This window comes from Oreochromis niloticus, linkage group LG15 (assembly GCF_001858045.2).
Source record: "Oreochromis niloticus isolate F11D_XX linkage group LG15, O_niloticus_UMD_NMBU, whole genome shotgun sequence".
NCBI lineage: Eukaryota > Metazoa > Chordata > Actinopteri > Cichliformes > Cichlidae > Oreochromis > Oreochromis niloticus.
The window spans coordinates 18,153,930-18,173,211 of record NC_031980.2 but is presented as its reverse complement, the minus strand read 5'-3'; the positions used below and the strand labels follow the sequence as shown (position 1 = coordinate 18,173,211).

General features: G+C 36.9%; 2 protein-coding genes and 1 long non-coding RNA gene across 3 annotated transcripts in view; 2 read left to right on the top strand and 1 right to left on the bottom strand.

Moving 5' to 3' along the window:
* LOC100700775 (exostosin-1) overlaps nt 1–19,282 on the bottom strand; it is a 312,004-nt gene that overhangs the window by 116,765 nt on the left and 175,957 nt on the right. The window lies entirely within an intron of this gene.
* Nucleotides 4,039–6,466, top strand: LOC100698624 (uncharacterized). Its single transcript, XR_002056616.2, has 3 exons — nt 4,039–4,103; nt 4,193–4,293; nt 5,948–6,466. It is a non-coding gene; the product is annotated as an uncharacterized LOC100698624 (long non-coding RNA).
* LOC100698360 (moronecidin) lies at nt 14,211–15,616 on the top strand. The gene is made up of 4 exons (XM_003456613.3): nt 14,211–14,277; nt 14,419–14,519; nt 15,077–15,095; nt 15,187–15,616. Exons 2-4 carry the CDS (start codon nt 14,420–14,422, stop codon nt 15,335–15,337), a joined length of 270 nt encoding a protein of 89 aa, XP_003456661.1. The 5' UTR covers nt 14,211–14,277; nt 14,419; the 3' UTR covers nt 15,338–15,616.

Genomic DNA, 19,282 nt, shown 5'->3' with positions numbered 1-19,282 from the left:
TGGAACCGGCGGATGTGGTCTTTGCCTATGCCAGGGAGCTCCACAATGCAGCAGCAAGATGGCTAGCCTGCTGGACACTATAGCCTTTGAGCTTGTGACCTTGTTGACTATCTCACACAGGCTCAGAGAGCAGATGTTGCTGCATTGCAACAGCTTTTTGCAGATGTGTGCCCAGCATACCACTCTCATAGAGCACCATTTTCAAAAATCAAATGTTGTTTGAAACAGATACTGGTGATTTTAAAAATATAAACAACTTTTAATTGATAGTACTATTTATCTGATGCCGCCATATCAGATAAAAAGAAGATGATGAAAAACAAACTATCTAAATCACCAGGAAAATGATTAAAAAAAATATATATATCTTTTTGTATTTGATTATTCCTGCACCCAAGAGGGCAGCAGAATATAGCTGTTAAGGGGAAACAAATAGCAGTGATAATTTTTATGTAGATAGATAGATATAATTTTATTTCGAACATGCAAATATAATTGAAATAACAACAGAAAAAAAACAAAAAAACAAAACTTAAAAATCATCAAGTTTTCATGTATATAACTTTGTCTACAGAATGCGTGTGCTCGAAAAGGAGTAGGATGAAGTTTACACTTTTCTTGTTCCTACCCCCTTATTTCAAATTTCATTGCTTAGAAAGCCATATCCAGGATTCAACATTATTTGATCATATATGGTTAACTATGTACAAGTCTAACACACTGAACATACCCAAATAAAAAACATTTTCAGCACGTAAACCAGAACAACAACAAACTACATTTTTACATAAACTAATCACCCTGTCTATAACACCCGCTTAATCTCTGAGCTTGTTTTATATCTATGCGACAAACACCTTAATGAACACTTAAGGTTGGGTTACTCAGGCCTCGATCTAAAAAAAAAAATGAGGACACAATGAGACAACTCAGTCACTGAGAGGAAGATTTCCTATATTCATGCAATTTATTATTTTTGAACAATCGTGTGAATTTTTGTATTTATGTACTTGTCTTGATTTCATCTGTACAGGTGTTCCACACACTAACTCCTCTGACTGTAATGCTCTGATATTTTACATTTGTCCTTACTACTGGCTTGCTGAACATAAGGATTCCTCTCAGGTCATGAGTATTTGGTCTTATTTGGAACAAGTTCTGAATGTTGAGGGGGAAAAATTTATTTGCTGCTTTGTACATTGTTTGCGCAGTTCTGAGGTCAACCAAATCTTTAAATTTGAGAATATTTAATTTGATAAAAAGTGGATTTGATGGTTCTCTTGAAGTAGCTTTATTTATTATCCTTATTGCTCTTTTTTGCAGAATGTATATTGGATAAGTGTGTGTCTTATACGTGTTTCCCCACACTTCCACACAGTATGTCATGTACGGCAGTATAATAGAACTACAGAGTATATAATGATGTTTGATTTATGAGATCCTTAACCTTATAGAGAATTGCCAGAGACTTCAATATTTTGCCTTTGATATGAGTAATGTGGGGAATCCAGGATAGTTTGTGATGTATTATCACACCAAGGAATTTTATTTCAGATACTCTGACTAATTCAGTGTTATTTATTGTCAGTTTACTGTTAGTAGAATATGTGCGATTCCCAAATATTATGAATTTTGTTTTGCTCAGGTTCAATGTTAATTTATTATGGTCAAACCAGGTCTTCAGATTATTTAATTCATTTTCTAGCTCATTCAGAAGTTGTTCCAAGTTACTTCCACAGCACAGTAAGTTTGTATCATCCGCAAATAATATTATTTTCAAAGACTTTGAAATAGCACATATCTCATTAATATACAATATGAAAAGCAGCGGCCCCAAAACTGATCCTTGGGGAACCCCACACACAACAGGTTTCAGTTCTGACTCCATGGCATTTATTTGGGTAAATTGTTTACGGTTTGTAAGGTAACTGTTAACCCATGATAATGCCACCCCTCTGACCCCATATGTACATAGTTTGTTAAGTAAGAGGCTGTGATCAACTGTATCGAATGCTTTCTTTAAATCTAAAAAACTCCGACAGCATATTTTTTGTTTTCAATAGCAGTTGTTACTGTATCTATAAACTCCACTAAGGCATGCGTTGTGGTCCTTTTGGGTCTAAATCCATACTGCTGTTCATATAGTACATTGCTTTTTATGATAAAGTCATATAATCTATTGTAAAATATTTTTTCCAGTATCTTAGAGAACTGCGGTAGTAGAGAGATGGGCCGATAGTTTGTGAGAAGATGTTTATCTCCAGCTTTATATATTGGAACTACCTTTGCAATTTTCATCTTATCAGGAAATAAACCACTTTGTAATGACAGATTACAAATGTAAAGAAAATATGAGTCATTGGGTGTGATTGCTGCCTGTTATGACATCCAGTATGGCAGAGGCAGATGATTCACTGTGGCAAACCAATAGAAAGCAGCTAAAAGAAGAAGTTGCAACACAATAGTTATTAATACTAAAAATTAACCCTCTAAAGTCTAACCTGTTGCTAGCTTCAGACAGGTGTTTTTTTTTAAAGTCCCATAAGTCGCGAACCATTTGACTCTGCGCTTTTCAGTGATATTAAGGTCATTACGGTAATCCCAGGCACAGTGTGGCAGAAGCCTCAGGAAGACCAAATTGAGAGAAGAGAGTGTGTGAGTGTGATGCAGCTCTACAGAAGTCGTGAAAAGGAAATGACCAAGAGTACATCTTTCACAATCTTACAATACTGCGATTACAGCCATTAAGCAACTCTATGTGAATGGTACTCATGGCCATTGATCAATGGGCTTTGATCAGTGGTTGTTGATCAATTGTCATGACAGTTTGCATATTAATAATCAAGGAACTGACCTCATAGCCCATTGTTCATTCAGTGGGCTTGTTTCACTCATTGTGCAAATGTATTGTTTATAAGATTGGGGAAACCTGCAGTTAGCTGAGACTGAAGAAGTCACTTGGATAAGTGACAAAACGTTTCTCCCACTGAAAATGCAACGTCCAGATGAGCAGAATCAACCTTTTGCTCTATAGAAAACTGACATTTTATCGTGCCTTTGGGTTCTTTTCACCTGGTTTATTTATTGTTTTGTTTTTTCTGTTTGCTGTGCTGTTTTTTGTGTTATTTGCCAAGATTTGGATATGGCGCCTTGCCTGGGATTGCTGTAATGACCCTAATATCACTGAAAAGCACAGTGTTGCTGCTTTCAGGAAACGGAATTTTGCGATTGCACCAATGGTCCAAGATTGATAGCAGTTTGGCCTAAGAGTTTGACAAAAAACATAATTATTATAATATTACTATAAAGATCACCACTAATTAATATTAATAGTATATTAATATAGAGATCTAGAGTCCTTCCTTTCCTCCTCCATACTTTTGTTTTCCCATCTTTATTGTAAAAGTTAATTGATTCAATCTCCAAAGAATTCCTCACCAGAACTGTGCAGGGTATTTTAGCTACTTTCAAGCACAATGTAATCTGGATTGAAAAGTTCAACTTCAGTCATTTTATGATTAATTTGCCATTGAACAGCAATGGAACAGATCTCATCTCACCATGAAACTGCCTGTTTCTAAATTTTTCCAATTACTTTTAAACTTCTGAAAATAGTTATAGTCAATAGTTTTGACAATTAAAGCTGAAAGTCTGCACTTTATTCACCTTGAGCTTTGGGCAAAATTGCAAAAAAAAAAAAAAGGTAGCACTGTATGAGCTAAAGAGTACATCCCTATGCTGTTTTTTTGTTTGGTTTTTTTTAAGATTTTGGTCAAGTATAAAAAAACATTTAAAAAATCTAGAAACATTTTCATCAAGATATAGCAATTAAAAGTGGGATATTGTGTTCAGTTGTTTGACACTGAGCACAAAGATGATTATTACATCATCAAAGACTGTGCAGTTAAGCAGGGTTTTTTTTTTTTTGCATTTCAAAATACCATAGTCTATTTTTTCTTTTCCTTCCTGTTTTGCATAAGCAAGACAAAGTAATCCAGCTGGTATATAAAGAGATGAGTAAACAGACAGAGATCATTTCTTGTAGGCTTTATACCACTTACTTTCCAAAAGCTGAAGAGTTGAAGTCTCTTTCAATCAGAAAGGTATGTAATGTTAAATACGTTATTATTTTCTTACTTTACTTTGAACTAGCTGCTCAAAACCAACAATTTATAATTTCTTTGGTCTCTAGGATGAAGTGCACCATGCTGTTCCTTGTGCTGTCGATGGTTGTCCTCATGGCTGAACCTGGGGAGGCCTTTATTCACCATATTATCGGTGGACTTATTAGTGGTAATTCTGTTGATATTTTGACAATAATCATCTTGGCATGTGTAATTACTGTAATACTAATAACATACCCAGAAAATTAAATTAACATTAATTACTGTAATGTTTGATTAATTTCTCAGCACTATGTTTAGCAGTTTCTTTGATTGGGGTTTCTATATAATTCATAAGATTACTATTAGGGACGGGAAGAATTTGATTTCATTGATTCTGATTCCATTATCGGTATCACTTATCGATTCGATACCTTATTGATTCCCTTATCAATTCTCAATGGCTCATTGCCATCACCATCTCTAAGCAGCATATCAAAGATATTACATTCATACAAATCAGTTACATCCTGTGTGGTCATGCTTGTGAATGTTGGATGTATTTCCCCTCTTTTTTTGTGATCAGTATTGGTGTCATTACTCAAAAACACTAAAGTAAAAAGTTATTAAACAGAACAATTTTCAAAAAAGTATGTTACTTAATTACATCCAGGAGAAAGACATTCGTTATACTACTCATCAGTTTTTAGTTATTCTGTAAAATGATCTGAAACACACTGTCTCATATTTACCAAATAACAATATAAACCTACAGGGTAAAGCCCCACACACCAACACAAATCCCTATCCTAATGAGGACACACATATCTTTCTCTTAGTATTTTGCTGATAACACAAATCAAAGATGAAAACCAGAACAAAGAGACTTCAAAGCGATCATCACAGTGAATCTGCTGTCGAAATAGGAGGCTACAGCATGACTGCTCTGTTGAAGTTTAGCGGCGACTGACTTCACTGCTAATGACAGCTCACTTTATCACAGTGCTGGGCTGGGGTTTGCATTACTCAGCTTCAATATCACTCTGAGTTTTTGGCTAGCTTAGCGTTAGCATGTTGTCTCTGCGGGTGCTTGCGAAGAACCAAAGTTGTGTTAACAGTATAATGGAGTTGTTTCTGTCCTGGAGCAGTCTCCACTTTACCATTGCTCATTTATCGTTTTGTGCAACAAAAATTAAAGAAATATTCCATGTCCCCGCTGTAGACTGCGCCACTAACTTCCTTCTCCAACACACAAACTGAAATCAGCTCATCGTAGCAAGAGTCCAATAATCGATAAGCAGGATTGACAGAAAGGCAAAGTAACGATTCCATGCAACTGGACTACTGGATCCAGTTCTCGACTCCCATCCCTATTTACTATACATATTAACACATACATATATTTTTTGACTTTTCAGAAAGGAACAACCTGTGTTCAGATTTGGACAACATATATAGATACTTGGGACTTTAGTCAGAATGACTACCAATCGCTTATCAGATCAGGCTTAAAAACATGAAATGTGGGTTCCAGCATTTCTGAAACTGATCCATGAAAAAGTGCCTAAAATTGTGGCTACCGCTGTCTCATTTATTTTATTTCAAAATCTTTAAGGAGTGCCAGAGATTTATGGAGTAGCAATAGTTTAATACAGTACTACATATATTTACTCATAGCGAGCTTCGTCAAAGTCAGCTTCTAGCAAAAAAAATGTTTTGACCATGGTATTAAATACCAATACACAGAACTAATTTTGGATATGTAAAATGTTCACCACAATATGTGTATTATAATGTATGGAATTCATGCTACAATATTTTTATCTCTTTTCTTTTTTATTCAGTTGGCAAACATATCCACGGCCTCATCCACGGACATGGGAATGTCAAACAGCAACAACAGCAGCAAGAGCAGCTAAACCAACGCTCATTTAACCGAGAACAGTTCAAACGGGAAAGGGCTGCTTTTAACTAGACTTCACCCTGAAAGACCAAGTCTAAAATGTTTCATTTTTGTTAAAAAGAAATGCTTTCTGTGCTGGTTTAGCTCAGTGGGATGAGCGGGGGACCATATGCCGCATGGCTGAGAGTGACCGGTCGTGGTTCAAGTCTGACCTGCGGCCCTTTGCCGCATATCTTCCCCTCTCTCCCCCTGCTTTTCTGTCAGTCCTCACTCTCCCTATCTAATGAAGGCCAAAAAAAAAAAATTGAAAAAGAAATGCTTTCTGTTCTTCTGAAAAAACAAAACAAAAAAGACCTGCTTGGATTGCCATGGCTTCAAAATATGTTTGAATCTGATACGAGTTAAACAGACAGAGACAGTTGTTTTGAATACATTTTCAATAAAGTGAAATCTCTGGCAACACTTGTGATATGTCAAAAAAATTTACTGCTTGAACAACACATTTTGATGTAATGCTAAATGAAAGCGTAAATCTTGATGAACAAAAACATTTGTCCTTTGTCCTACCCTAAATTATAAATCTGTATGGATCATTATTGTAATAATGTGAATGGTTGCTGTGACTTTCATGTAGTCATAGCAACTCGTTATGCTTTTGTCATATATTTTTGCTGTTAATTAGTAACTTGAACAGTACAAACTATTATATACATTAAAGTAGTGAAAATGTGTAGATATGCAACAGTAAAGGCAAACACATCTTACCTACTGTTATTCTTAAATTGTGTTTTGGGGGAAAATTTAGCCTCTCTATTTCACCCATTCAAATATTTTAGGAGTATTCGAATGAAACAGTTCGTGGTCATCTAGGGACCAACCGAATGGTTGAGCCAGTGCTTTGAGAAAGACAAACAGCAATCTGTAGCATCTGTAGGATATGCTGCAGCATATCTGTAGGGCAGGGGTCAGCAACCTTTAACACCCAAAGAGCCATTTGGACCCGGTTTCCAAGCAAAAGAAAACACTGGGAGCCGCAAATACTTTTTGACATCTAAAATGAAGATAACACTGTATATATTGTTTTGGTTTTTTTTACCTTTATGCTTTGTGTGAACAACTAAAGTAAGTAAGTAAGTAAAGTTTATTTATTAAGCGCTTTTCACAGACAGACAGTCACAAAGCGCTGTACACAAATATTAAAATAAACAATACAATCAATAGACATTACACACAATGTAAAAGATCAAAATATAAATAATGTAAAGAATATAAAATACGTAGATTAACAAAAGGCTTGTTTGAACAGAAAAGTTTTTAACTGCTTTTTAAAAGAATTCACAGAGCAACTAAAGTGTGTTGCTTATGAAATCCATGAAGTGCTACAGAGAAAATTACATTTATTACATCTATTTATTTAATTAACACATTTTGAACTCTTAAAGAAATATAACAAAAGGAAAGACACCCAGCTGAACTAAAATGATCCATGTAGCAAACAAAAACTGTTGTGAGCCGCCACCCTTATATCGCCTGTGGGCTTTTGGAGCCTTGACCTGACTTTTAAAAAGTAATTGGAAAAAATCACTATGCTGCTAAAAGATGAAAAATAGATTTGCAAAATTCTGCCTAAATATGTATTTTACCTGGTTAATGTGTGTGGCGGGGCGTGGTCTGCAGTGCCGCTGCAGGCGAGTCGGACGCACCTGAGCGGCACCCGCAATCGCGCGTCGCGCCCTTAACGTCTGTGATCTCTCTGCTGTTGTGTTGTCGGGATGTGAGCTGAAAAGCTACAGCCAGCTGTATGCGTACAGCAACCGTGTGTGAAAAGTGGTCAATAAAGAGATGCTGAAAAGCAGCGGGTCTGCCGTGGTATGAAGTCACTTTCATCTTTACGCAGGACTGTAAGCTGTCGTCTGTGAGGCGTGTTCACGGTGGAGAATAGCTGCTGACATAATGTGGATCCGAAGATCCATAACTGGCATATCTGGGGTTGAAAGTTTCGATAGATGCACAGCGTTTCGGCGGGTATACCGGCTTCCGCGAGTGTGACACTTATTTTGAGCGATGGAAAATGATAAAGTATAATTTTATTTATATATTTTAATATCACAATAACTTTCCAATTTAGAACTACAAGTTAAAAAAAGAACTAAACACAAATAAAATACACTTCCGCTAAATACTTCAAATTTATTTTCCCAAACCACCCGGAGCCGCAGTACAAGGACTAAAGAGTCGCATGCGGCTCCGGAGCCGCAGGTTGCCGACCCCTGCTGTAGGGGAAACTGAACACCCAGAGACTTTGTTTTTTTCTTTTCTCCTCTATACTTTTCTGATCTGATAGCAACAAAACAATAAAACCATCAAAATTATCATGAATCAGTTACAAGCAAGACTTTGAGATATGGTCAACCAGCAAGGACATTTAATCAGAATGGTATCAAAGACCAATGGCAGTGGTTGTTGATCAATGGTTATGGCAATTTGCATATTAATTATCAAGAAACTGACCTCACAGTGCATTGTTCACCCGTGCTGCTAGTTTCAGTCATTATGCAAATGTAATGTTCAAAAGGTTGGGGAAACCTGCAGTCAGCTGAGATATAAGAAGTCACTGGGATGAGTGATGAAATCTTTCTCCCATTGATAATGCTACATTCAGATGAGCAGAGTCCACTTTTTGGGAGTGCAATCTAAACATTATTTTATTTCAGAAATAATCTGATCACTTAAAGATGTTTGTTTTTTATGCTCTTATAAAACAGGTCTGTTGCGTTGCCTGTACTGAACTGTTCAAATGCCAGGAGAGCAAAGTATTAAAAAATCCAAACATGGTGTCACACCTGGATGATAGTGGTGGGCGGATCGATCCAAATATCGATTGTATTGATATCAATTCGGTATCGGTACCGGTTCGCTAATCGCCTGGTGAGATCGATTTTTTACTCTAACTTCTGCTCGTTTGCAATGCTGTGCTTTCGGCAAAGACGAAACAGCCAGGTCGCTGGACTGGCTGCTCCTGTGTCAGCGCAAAGCGGCACACTTTGCTCCCCCTCCCCCCTCTTGTGTTTAGATGTTGCGCTGTCACCTCACGTGGCTTAGACATTTTGGGCGTCAAGTTGTTTACATATTATTTATATTTTCACCAGTTGTTTTTGTTGTTGAGAATTTTAATTGTAATTTTTGTATTATAGTTTCAATTCAGTTCAATTCAATTTCTTTATTGTCCCACAAGGGGAAATTAGTTGCATGTATGTAGCCGAAGTAGCCAATCTCAACAGTACTTGCTTGTTTTAATTTATTTACTGGTTTGGTGCACTTTGTATTTAAGAAAAAAAATTGATAACTGTAAACCACCATGGCAGACCCGATGGCATTTTCATGCTTCGCAACATCATTAGCGAATGATGTCTGTTCTGAAAAGAAAAGAAAAGAAAAGAAAAGAAAAGACCTTGACGTCCGTGGAAGTCAACAGCGGTGGATGACTGCAGAATCATTCGTGCGATCATCCACCACTGTTGAGAAACCCCTTCACAACAGCCAACAAAATGAACAACACTCTGCAGGAGGAAGGCGTATCCAAGTATACCATAAAGAGAAGACTGCAGGTAAGTAAATACAAAGGGTTCACTGCAAGGTGCAAGCCACTTATAAGACTTAAGAATAGAAAGGCTAGATTGGACTAAAACCTCTAAAAAAAAAAAAAAAAAAGCCAGCACATTTCTAGAAAAACATGCTTTGGAGAGATGAAACCAAGATCAACATCTACCAGAATGATGGCAAGAAAAAAGTATGGAGAAGGCCTAGAACAGCTTATGATCCAAAGCACACCACATCACGTATAAAATACAGTGGAGGAAGTGTGATGGGTTGGGTGTGCATGGTTGGGTGTAGTACTGGGACACTAGTGCTTATTGATGATGTCATACAGGAGTGAAGCAGCCGAATAAATTCTGAGGAGTTCAGAGACATGCTGTGTGCTCAAATCCAGCTAAATGCAGTCAAATTGATTCGGCAGCATTTCATAATACAGATGGACAATGACCCAAAACATATAGCCAGGGAGTCACCGCACCTAGTGCTCCGATTACCACTGGAGCCACTGTTACCTTCATCCTCAACATCTTTTCGAGCTCTTCTCTGAGCCCTTGGTATTTCTCAACCTTCTCATGTTGCTGTCATTCGGAACGGCTACAACTATCACTACGGGCGTCCTCTTCTGTTTGTCTACAACCACTATGCTTGGTGCTGCTTGCTGCAATAGAGGCTGGATCTTGGGGTCAATCAATGATGAAGGCGGTGCAGTATGATGGTGTTGCGCCCCCCCACAACCCTGAATTGTACAAGCAGAAGAACATGGATGGCATCTTATTTTTGTATCCTGGATATTTTCAAAATGTGCTCCACTTTCTTTCCTACCTGAAATATATTTACCATATAATGTATTGGCATAAATGTATACATGTATATACATGTATCTATGTATAAACTATGCTGAGAAAGTTGGTCCTCTATACTCCTGTGTGAAACTAATGTATTTACGGAAGAGGATTAGGGCCACTGGGAAAAAAAATAAAAAGTGGGCACATGTTTTTTTTCTTCTTTTCCAGAGTTCTGAGAAAAAAGTCAGAATTCTGAGAAAAAATTTAAAGTCAGAATTCTGACTTTAATCTCAGAATTCTGACTTTTTTCTCAGAATTCTGACTTCCGTATGTATTCATATGTGTTATTCTTTTAAACTTAATTATTAGCATTTTACATAAGTGTTTCCAGTTCATTACAGACTTCCTGATACAATTATTATAGATGTTTTAAGGCTGTAAAACCCCTCACTACACACTTTATATACTTTTCTCAGACAGGCATGAACATTTTCACACTTCTCTCTTGTTTAAACACCCTCAAACCTTCGTAGAAAAATAAGTCCAGTATTATAGAATGAAACCAAAGTCCAAACCTTGTTTTCAGGTTCAGAACAAGGGAATAGAGCAACTGCGAGAGAATTCAACATTAATTAATCAATGGTATGGAAGTAGAGGAAGCAAGAAGAATGAATTGAGTAAAGTTTGACTTATCTGACTTTTCTGTTTCTCTTAATGTGCCTTATAATGCGGTGTGCCTTATTGTTGGAAAAATACAATAACTTCTACCTTCCCTTAGCATGTCCAGAAGTCCAAGTTTTTGTGCGATAGTTAGCATCTTCCTCTGCCTTTTGGGTGCCACAGGTGCCTTTGACAGTGCAAAACGTTTCGTCGAAACTGTTGTGTTTGTTGGGGAGAAAACTTACAAACATACAGTAGAGCACTTCAGAGTCACACTGCTTGCGATCAAGGATTTATGTAAATTTGACAAGATGAACGCATTCTGTAATGGACAGGAGACACGGCGCGAGATTTATTGATAATGGTCTACAGCCAAACAGGGCGCAGAACACAATCAGCTGTTTAAAAAAAAGAAAAAAAAAAGGCTTCCAAAATTGCACAAAAAAATCAGTGAAACAGCGAGGCCACGAAAGGTGACCCGCGTTATAGTGAGGGAGCACTGTATTACCACTTTATTAGCGAGCTGTATTTCCATATTATTACCCCCAGGTTTTAAGCTCTTTTACCCAATTGCATAAATTTCAGGGTAATATTACTCTGGTACTTGCTACCATGATATTACTTGGATATTATGTGGTCATTACTTTGGTCATTCCATACTAATAACTTACAAATTACCACATTATTACGCTCGTTTCCACTTGTTAACCTGCTATTATCTCTTTATTACCGAGCTGTAATAGAAAGTGCTACCGGAAAGGCAGTAACAACACTTCAGACACTATTTTTCTCCCTTCAGCAGACAAACTGAAATCAAGTAATTTTAACGCAAGTGCATCTTGAACCGATAAGCCGGATTGATAGGCAAGCAGACAAACAATTCCAAAGAAGTGAATTACTGAGAACTGAACTTCCTGACAAGAACTAGCTCCTAAATCCTATTCCTAGTTCTGCACTTACATGTATGTCAACGGGTGGCAAATATGAATTATTACAGACCGAAATTAAAATCTTATGTTAAATGTAGTCATTCTAATAGTAGAGAGAAAAAAATTTGGATATTTTTCTCTCTTGCTCTTGACGAAGGCGGTCGCACTTTTCTCCTCCTCCTCCTCTCCCTTAGCTTCCCTGCTTAGCCTCTTGTGTCCTTGTCTAGTCTCGTGTTTTTGTATTACTTTTCCCTGGAACACTCTCTCACAGTCTGTTCTCTAAAACCTAAAAGAGGAATTATGGATTTGATCAACTGGTCCCTGAATGCAATTGACACCCTTTTCTCAACGAGAAGTCTGGGCTTGGGTGAGCCTGAGTGCTGAAGATATCTACCTATTCTGAACCATGATAACAGGGTTCTTGCTGATCCGAGCTGGCTTGGCCCTGGCTTATCGAAGAATTAAGAAAGCGGAACCGGCTGTTCAAACCCCCACAAGGCTGCCCGCTGGGATTGAAACGATGGGACGAGGCGTGAGTTTCTCAAAATGGGCTCATTGAGCGCAGCACGGATAAGATCTTGGAGAAGCTTACGGCTGCCGTGAATACTCAGAACAAGACCTCTGAGTGCAAACTGGATTACATCTGGAGGGGCTCACTCGGAATAACACCTCTGAGCGCAAATTGGATCACATCTTGGAGAAGCTCACTGCGGTCGTGAGTTCTCAGAATCGGCTCTTTGAGCACAAGAATGACAACATCACGGAGCGTAAGTTTGATAACATCATGGCTCACGGCTCTCCAACGGGAGATTGAGAGACCAGTGTCGGACTGTTAGAACAGCTTTGAAATTCATATGAGTTGTTTGCGCTAAAGTAAAAACCACCATCACTTCATGCGGATACCCCTTCGGCACCAGCTGCGGTATCAAGGCTGGAGCTGAACAACAACACCCTGATAACGACTGTGTTTAGACTGTTCTTCCCATTCTATGCAAGGCCACCTGGGTTGGCTGGAAGACTGTTTACTTAGCCTGGCAGGGCGAAGGACACTGTCTCAGCTGAACTCTGGACATACACACACATGCACACAGACATATACACACATGCAGATGTACACTCATCCCCCCTCCCCCTCCAAACGCCTTCAACGCTTATTCCCTTCCGATGCTGACGGTGGATCATGGAGACCAGCGCAGAGGCTGCAGGCCCGGATGTACTGTCTACATTGGCTGTCTCTCACCCTTTACCCATCCCTGTTGCTTGTCATGTGTTTCTTTGGTGTATTAAGAGTTTTTTCATGTGCTATGTGCAGAGGTGTTTTTTTCTGTTCTCAAACTGATCTTCCTATTGGAGCTCAGTTATTTTTTTCTCCTTATCTTTCCTCATGTTGTGCTTTTTCCATGTTATACCCCTCTGACCTGTCTTCCCCATGTGATGTTTGTGTAATGTATATATGGTCGGAAGGATAAGATGGCGCTGGCACGGCTAGCAGCCTTAACCCAATTTCCCTCAGGATGAATAAAGTATGATCAATCAATCAATCAATCAATATTTCAAATGATTATTCAACAAACTCTTTAATCAGATCACCATCATAAATGGTGTGTGCCACAGCTTCAGTCAAGGAATAAAAAAGGATCAAATCTCACCTAGCCATGAATCGATCTGTCAGTAAGGTTTCTGATTACTTTTGAACTCCTGGAAATCAGGGTCTGTGTTTAAAAATGTCAGTAATGCCTGAACAATTATTTTAATTTTTTGGTCAAATTAAGCTGAAAATCTGCACTTTATTCACATTTTTAATTCTTGGCAAAATTACAGAAAAATGTAGCATTGTCCAAAAACTAACTCTATTAGCTTTCAAACTCTTTCATGAAGAAACACCAATAAAACGTGGGATATTCTGATCGTAAGAAGATGAGCATCAACAAATCATTACATTGATGACCTTGGTGTATAAAAGACACGAACATAACTCCACTCTACAATTATACAAAACTGTATCAGAATTCATTCTGAACTTTTCAACCTATTACGCATACAGGCAGAAACAATCACACGCACATACATGCAAACATACATGCAAACATAACCTCATTGACAGAGATAATTGCTTGTTGTACATTATGAAATACCATGTAATACGCTGCTTTTTCCATCCTGTATTACACAAGCAACACGTAAAGTAATTCAACAACTGGTATATAAAGAGATGCGCACACACACAGCGATCATTACTTGTAGGACTTACACCACTAACTTTCCTCAGACAACAGTTGAATTCCCTCTCAATCAGAAAGGTATGTATTAAATATGTCCTTACTTTACTTACAAGCTATATAATTTAAAAAAAACTGCTTAAAACAAAATTGGTAACTCAAAAAGAGCCATTAAATTCAACTTAAAAAGAGTAATTGTATTTCTTTGATTCTTATCTCTAGGATGAAGTGCACTATACTGTTCCTTGTGCTGTCGATGGTCGTCCTCATGGCTGAACCTGGGGAAGGCTTTATTTCCCATATTATCGGTGGACTGTTTAGTGGTAATTTTGTTGATATTAAGATTTTTTGACCCATTATCAGAGGAATTTTTTTAAAGTAACCCGTTCTCTTGGTATTCTAACAATAATCATTTTGGTTGAAATTGTAGAAAATGTAAAAGTGGAGATGTATAACTACTGTAATAACATTACAGTGTTTAATGTTAATTTAATGTTTGACTACTATGTTTACCAGTTTCTTTGCTTGGATTTCCTATGTAAATGATAAGTTTACTATATGCAAAACCATAAACACATACATATACATTTAACATTTTAGAAAGAAACACACCAATGTTTAAGTTTGGATAATAGCATATAGGGGTACTTTCATTATTTTACACGGGGACTTTATGGGGATGAGAACCAATCTCTCTCAAAAAGTGAGGTGTCTGATTTTATTTAAAACAACAGCTATTCTTAAATTTGGCTGGAGGCTTATGGGCTTAAAAATTTAAAGTTGACCTATAAAATTGTCTAATATTAAAAACATGTCTCTGCCTCATTTACTTTACCTTTACCATACTACAATATTTCCATATCTTTTTTCTTTTATTCAGCTGGCAAGGCTATCCATCGGTAAGAACTTTTGCTTCTACAATTATTGCAAATGCTTGACAACTACTCTTGTTGCATCTGGAGCTAAATTGTCATTTCTCTCTGACCACAGCCTCATACGACGTAGACGAAGAGGGGAACTGCAGCTTGAGCAGGAACTGCAGCAACAACTGGAGCAACTGGAAAAACTTCAGCAACAGGAAAAGCTTAGCCAACGCTTTAACCGAGAGCAGCTCAAACGAGAGAGAGTTGCTTTTAACTAGACTTCCACCTTAAAGAGAAAGTCTAAAACTCTTTACTGTAGTTGAAAAGAATGCTTTCTGCGCTTCTGAAAAACATAAACTAGTTAACATGACCACCCGTGGCTTTAAAACATGTTTGAATGATTGAGGACATGATGAGATGATTTAAAGAGACAAATAAGTTGTTTTGAATAAATTCTCAGTAAGGTTAAATATTCTGCATCACTTGTAATGTGTAGAACTGCTTTATTGTTTCACCAACCCATTTTAATATAATGCTAAAAAATAAATCTGCATGCACAAAAACATTTGTCCTTAAAGGACAAAGTGGTTTGAATTATTGTTGAAGTAATTTGAATGTTTTCTGTGACCTTTATTTAAAAGTTTTTAAAATTCAGGTTATAGGTCTGTTAAATTGTCTGTATTAACGTGTTTGATATTCCAGGACTGCAAAGTATTGTTAAATCCAAACTTAGTGTCACATCTTAGTGAGAAGAAAGTAATACAAATACACAAATAGATACACTGACAAGAAGGAAAAATTGCAAATAGTTTAGTTTGCATTTGAATTTATGAATGATAAAATAAGATGTAAATGTACTTATGGGATGTGGATTTTTTTTAGTATTGTGGTGATGTTAGAACATGTGACTCAGGAGTTAGAGTGGATTGTCATTTAATCACCAGCAATGAAAAACAGAAGAACAATCCTACAGCTTAATTTCAAAAACCATAATAAAATACAGTATATTTTTAACAAAAACATCTCAGCTAAATAGAAGGATGGAGCACTAATAAAGTGGTGTATTAGTAACACATCTAGGCTGTTTCTGGGCCTTTCAATGTGAATGTGCTAAAGGAGTTATTAAAAACGTCTTCACATTGGATTCCAATTCACATTATGGCCAACCTGGTTAGAAATCAGGAACTTGTCTGTTCAGGTGATAAATAACAGAGGGCTTGTTTACTTAACGCTAGCATTAGTCTGTCATTAGTTGCCCATCAAAAGACCAGAGGTTCATCAACAACAACCATGTACAAATAACTAGCTTATGATTGCCAAACTCCAGCCATTTTAAACAGGAAACCGTGACGTCCAGTCAATGGCTTCAGTATGCTTCAAAAGACAAAAGAAAAATGCAGCCACAAAATGGCAGAAATGGATCCAAAAGAAAGAGCTTATTTATGACATGCTGTTTAAGAGACATGTAGAAAGACTGCTCTAACTGTGATGGGTTATAAATGATATCTGTTTTTAGGTGTTACTCATCCCTTTCCTTCACTATGAGGTTGTTTGACCGTACAACCTCATAGGCAACTTTGCCACTTGCCTTTTGACCACAAAGGGTCCTTGCCATTTGGGGAAAAACTTTGTAGCCCCTCTGTTGAACAGGAACCCGGTAATATTCCTGGGCCTGAAGCAAATTTTCTCATGACATACTACATTAAGTATAATGCAAAATGAAGAGAATAAATGAGTAAAAGTGCAATGTTAAAAAGTGTGTGATCAACCTTCCCTCTTTTATCCCTGGCTTACAGTTACTGGTAGCCGCACCTTGTTGATCGATCACACAAGTTTTTTTAAATGACTTAGTCAAACTGGTTGCACAATTTTCACAATAAAAAATGTAATATTTCTTAATTTTCTCAAAGGTTATGCAGCTTCATTGAAACCAATGATGACACAGACAAATCACATTGCTCTAGAGTATTAACAATTTATGTCATATTGTAAATACAGAAATGCATCTGCTCATTGTTGAGAAAATGTGACATTAGGAATAATTTGCATATGGATGTTTTCAAGTTTGTGAATTAAGAGTTTGATGTGTACTCCACGGCTTCCTTATTTGGTACATCTTTAAAGTACAAAGCTCATAATCAGAAGTGTACCATCTCATCTGTCATACTTGGTGGAGGTAATGTTATGATATGAATATGTACGGCTGACCGTGGAAACAGGCCACTGTTCCTTAATATTGCTGTAACACTGACAGAAGGGGCAGGATATTACAATTATTAAGGTCAACACTGAGGCCGTGAATAATCTAACTTTGGAACCATCAGGATTTACAGAACTTTTTGTGGTGCATTTTTTTTCTCAGCATAGTACATACATTATTCTTGATAACCCTTGGTAACTTTTAATGTGTAATTTTAGGAGACAATTACCAGGAATTTCTCTTTTGGCTGTTTTCCCACAACAATTATTTTAACATTTCTGTCAATTAAAGCTGCAAGTCTGCACTTCCTTCAGATGTTGAAAACCTGAAAAAAACAAAAACAAAAATGTAGCATTGCGTAAAAACTTATGAAATGAACTTTGTGAGCTTTCACACTCTTTCATAAAGAGGCACCAATAAAAAGTGGAATAGATCATAAGATGTTGAAGATCAATAAATCAATACATTGAAGACCTTAGTGTATAAGTAACACAACTTAACACATTATAAACAGGACCCCAATCTACAACTTCACAAAGTTTGATCAGAATTCATCCTGAACTTTTCTACCTATCAAGCTTAGAGGCAGAAAGAATGACACACATGCAAACATAACCTACCTCATTGACAGAGATAATTGCTTGTTTTACATTATGAAATACCCTGTAATACTCTTTTGCAATACAGGATGCTTTTCCATCCTGTATTGCACAAGCAACACATAAAGTAATTCATCAACCGGTATATAAAGTAATGTGCCAACACACAGCGATCATTACTTGTAGGTCTTACATCACTTACTTTCCTCAGACAGCAGTTGAATTCCCTCTCAATCAGAAAGGTTTGTAATAAATATGTCCTTACTTTACTTACAAGCTATATAATTTTTAAGAACTACTTAAAACAAACCTGGTAACTCAAAACGAACTATTAATTTCAAGTTTAATGAACTAATAGGATTTCTTTGATTCTAATCTCTAGGATGAAGTGCACCATACTGTTCCTTGTGCTGTCGATGGTTGTCCTGATGGCTGAACCTGGGGAAGCCACTTATCCCTGTATGCCTTTTCATGGTAATTTTGTTGATATTTGGATTTCTTTACCCTTTATCAGAGGATTTATTTATGGTAACCATTTCACTTGATATTTTTACCAATCATCATATCATTCTGGTAAAAATTGTATAAAAGATAAAAATGAACATGTGTAACTGCTGTAATTACATTACAGTAATTAATGTTAATTTTATGTGTGATTACTATGTTTACCAGTGTCTTTTTTCGATTTCCTATGTTTACTATACCAGCGGTCCCTAAGCCCTGGGCGACGATTGGCACCGGTCCATGAGTCATTTGGTACTGCGACGCGAGAGTTGAGGCTCGGGTGTAAAATTTATGGTTTTCAAGGTTTTTTATCAGTTTTTATCATTTTTTTAAATTGTTTTTATTGTTAACTCGGTTTCCCTGGGTCTTTTACCGTGTGTTATGAATAAATCTTCTTTTCTTTGGTACCGGCACTGGTTTCATTCTGTTGTAATTATCCGTGACATCTTAAAGGCTGGTCCGTGAAAATATTGTCAGACATAAACTGGTCCAACCATTGTAAAAAAGGTTGGGGACCACTGTACTATACACATATCCGATAATTTTTTCTAATATTGTTAGTATCTTAACCCCCTGCCTTATTCATTTCACCTCTGTTTACTTAAAATTAGGAATGTCAGTGATTTATGGAATTCCAGCACTTTATCACTATAGCCCAGATAAACACTAATAGCTAGCTTCCTCAAAGTCAGTTATTAGCAAAAAATAGGTCATACATTTGGTCGTGGTATCAAATACCTGTAGACAAAGATCTTTTAGGCTATCTGAGACGCACACTATACACATATTCGCCTTGAAAGCTATAATTGCATTGTACATACTTAATTTCTATTATATTATTTTTAATATAAGAAGTGGAGTTCAAACTAGAGTATTTTTTTCTCTTTTCTCTTTTATTCGGGTAACAAGGCTAGGCCCTG

Excerpts from the sequence above, each read along its gene's own strand:
- LOC100698360 (XM_003456613.3), top strand. The coding sequence starts at position 14,420 with ATGAAGTGCACTATACTGTTCCTTGTGCTGTCGATGGTCGTCCTCATG.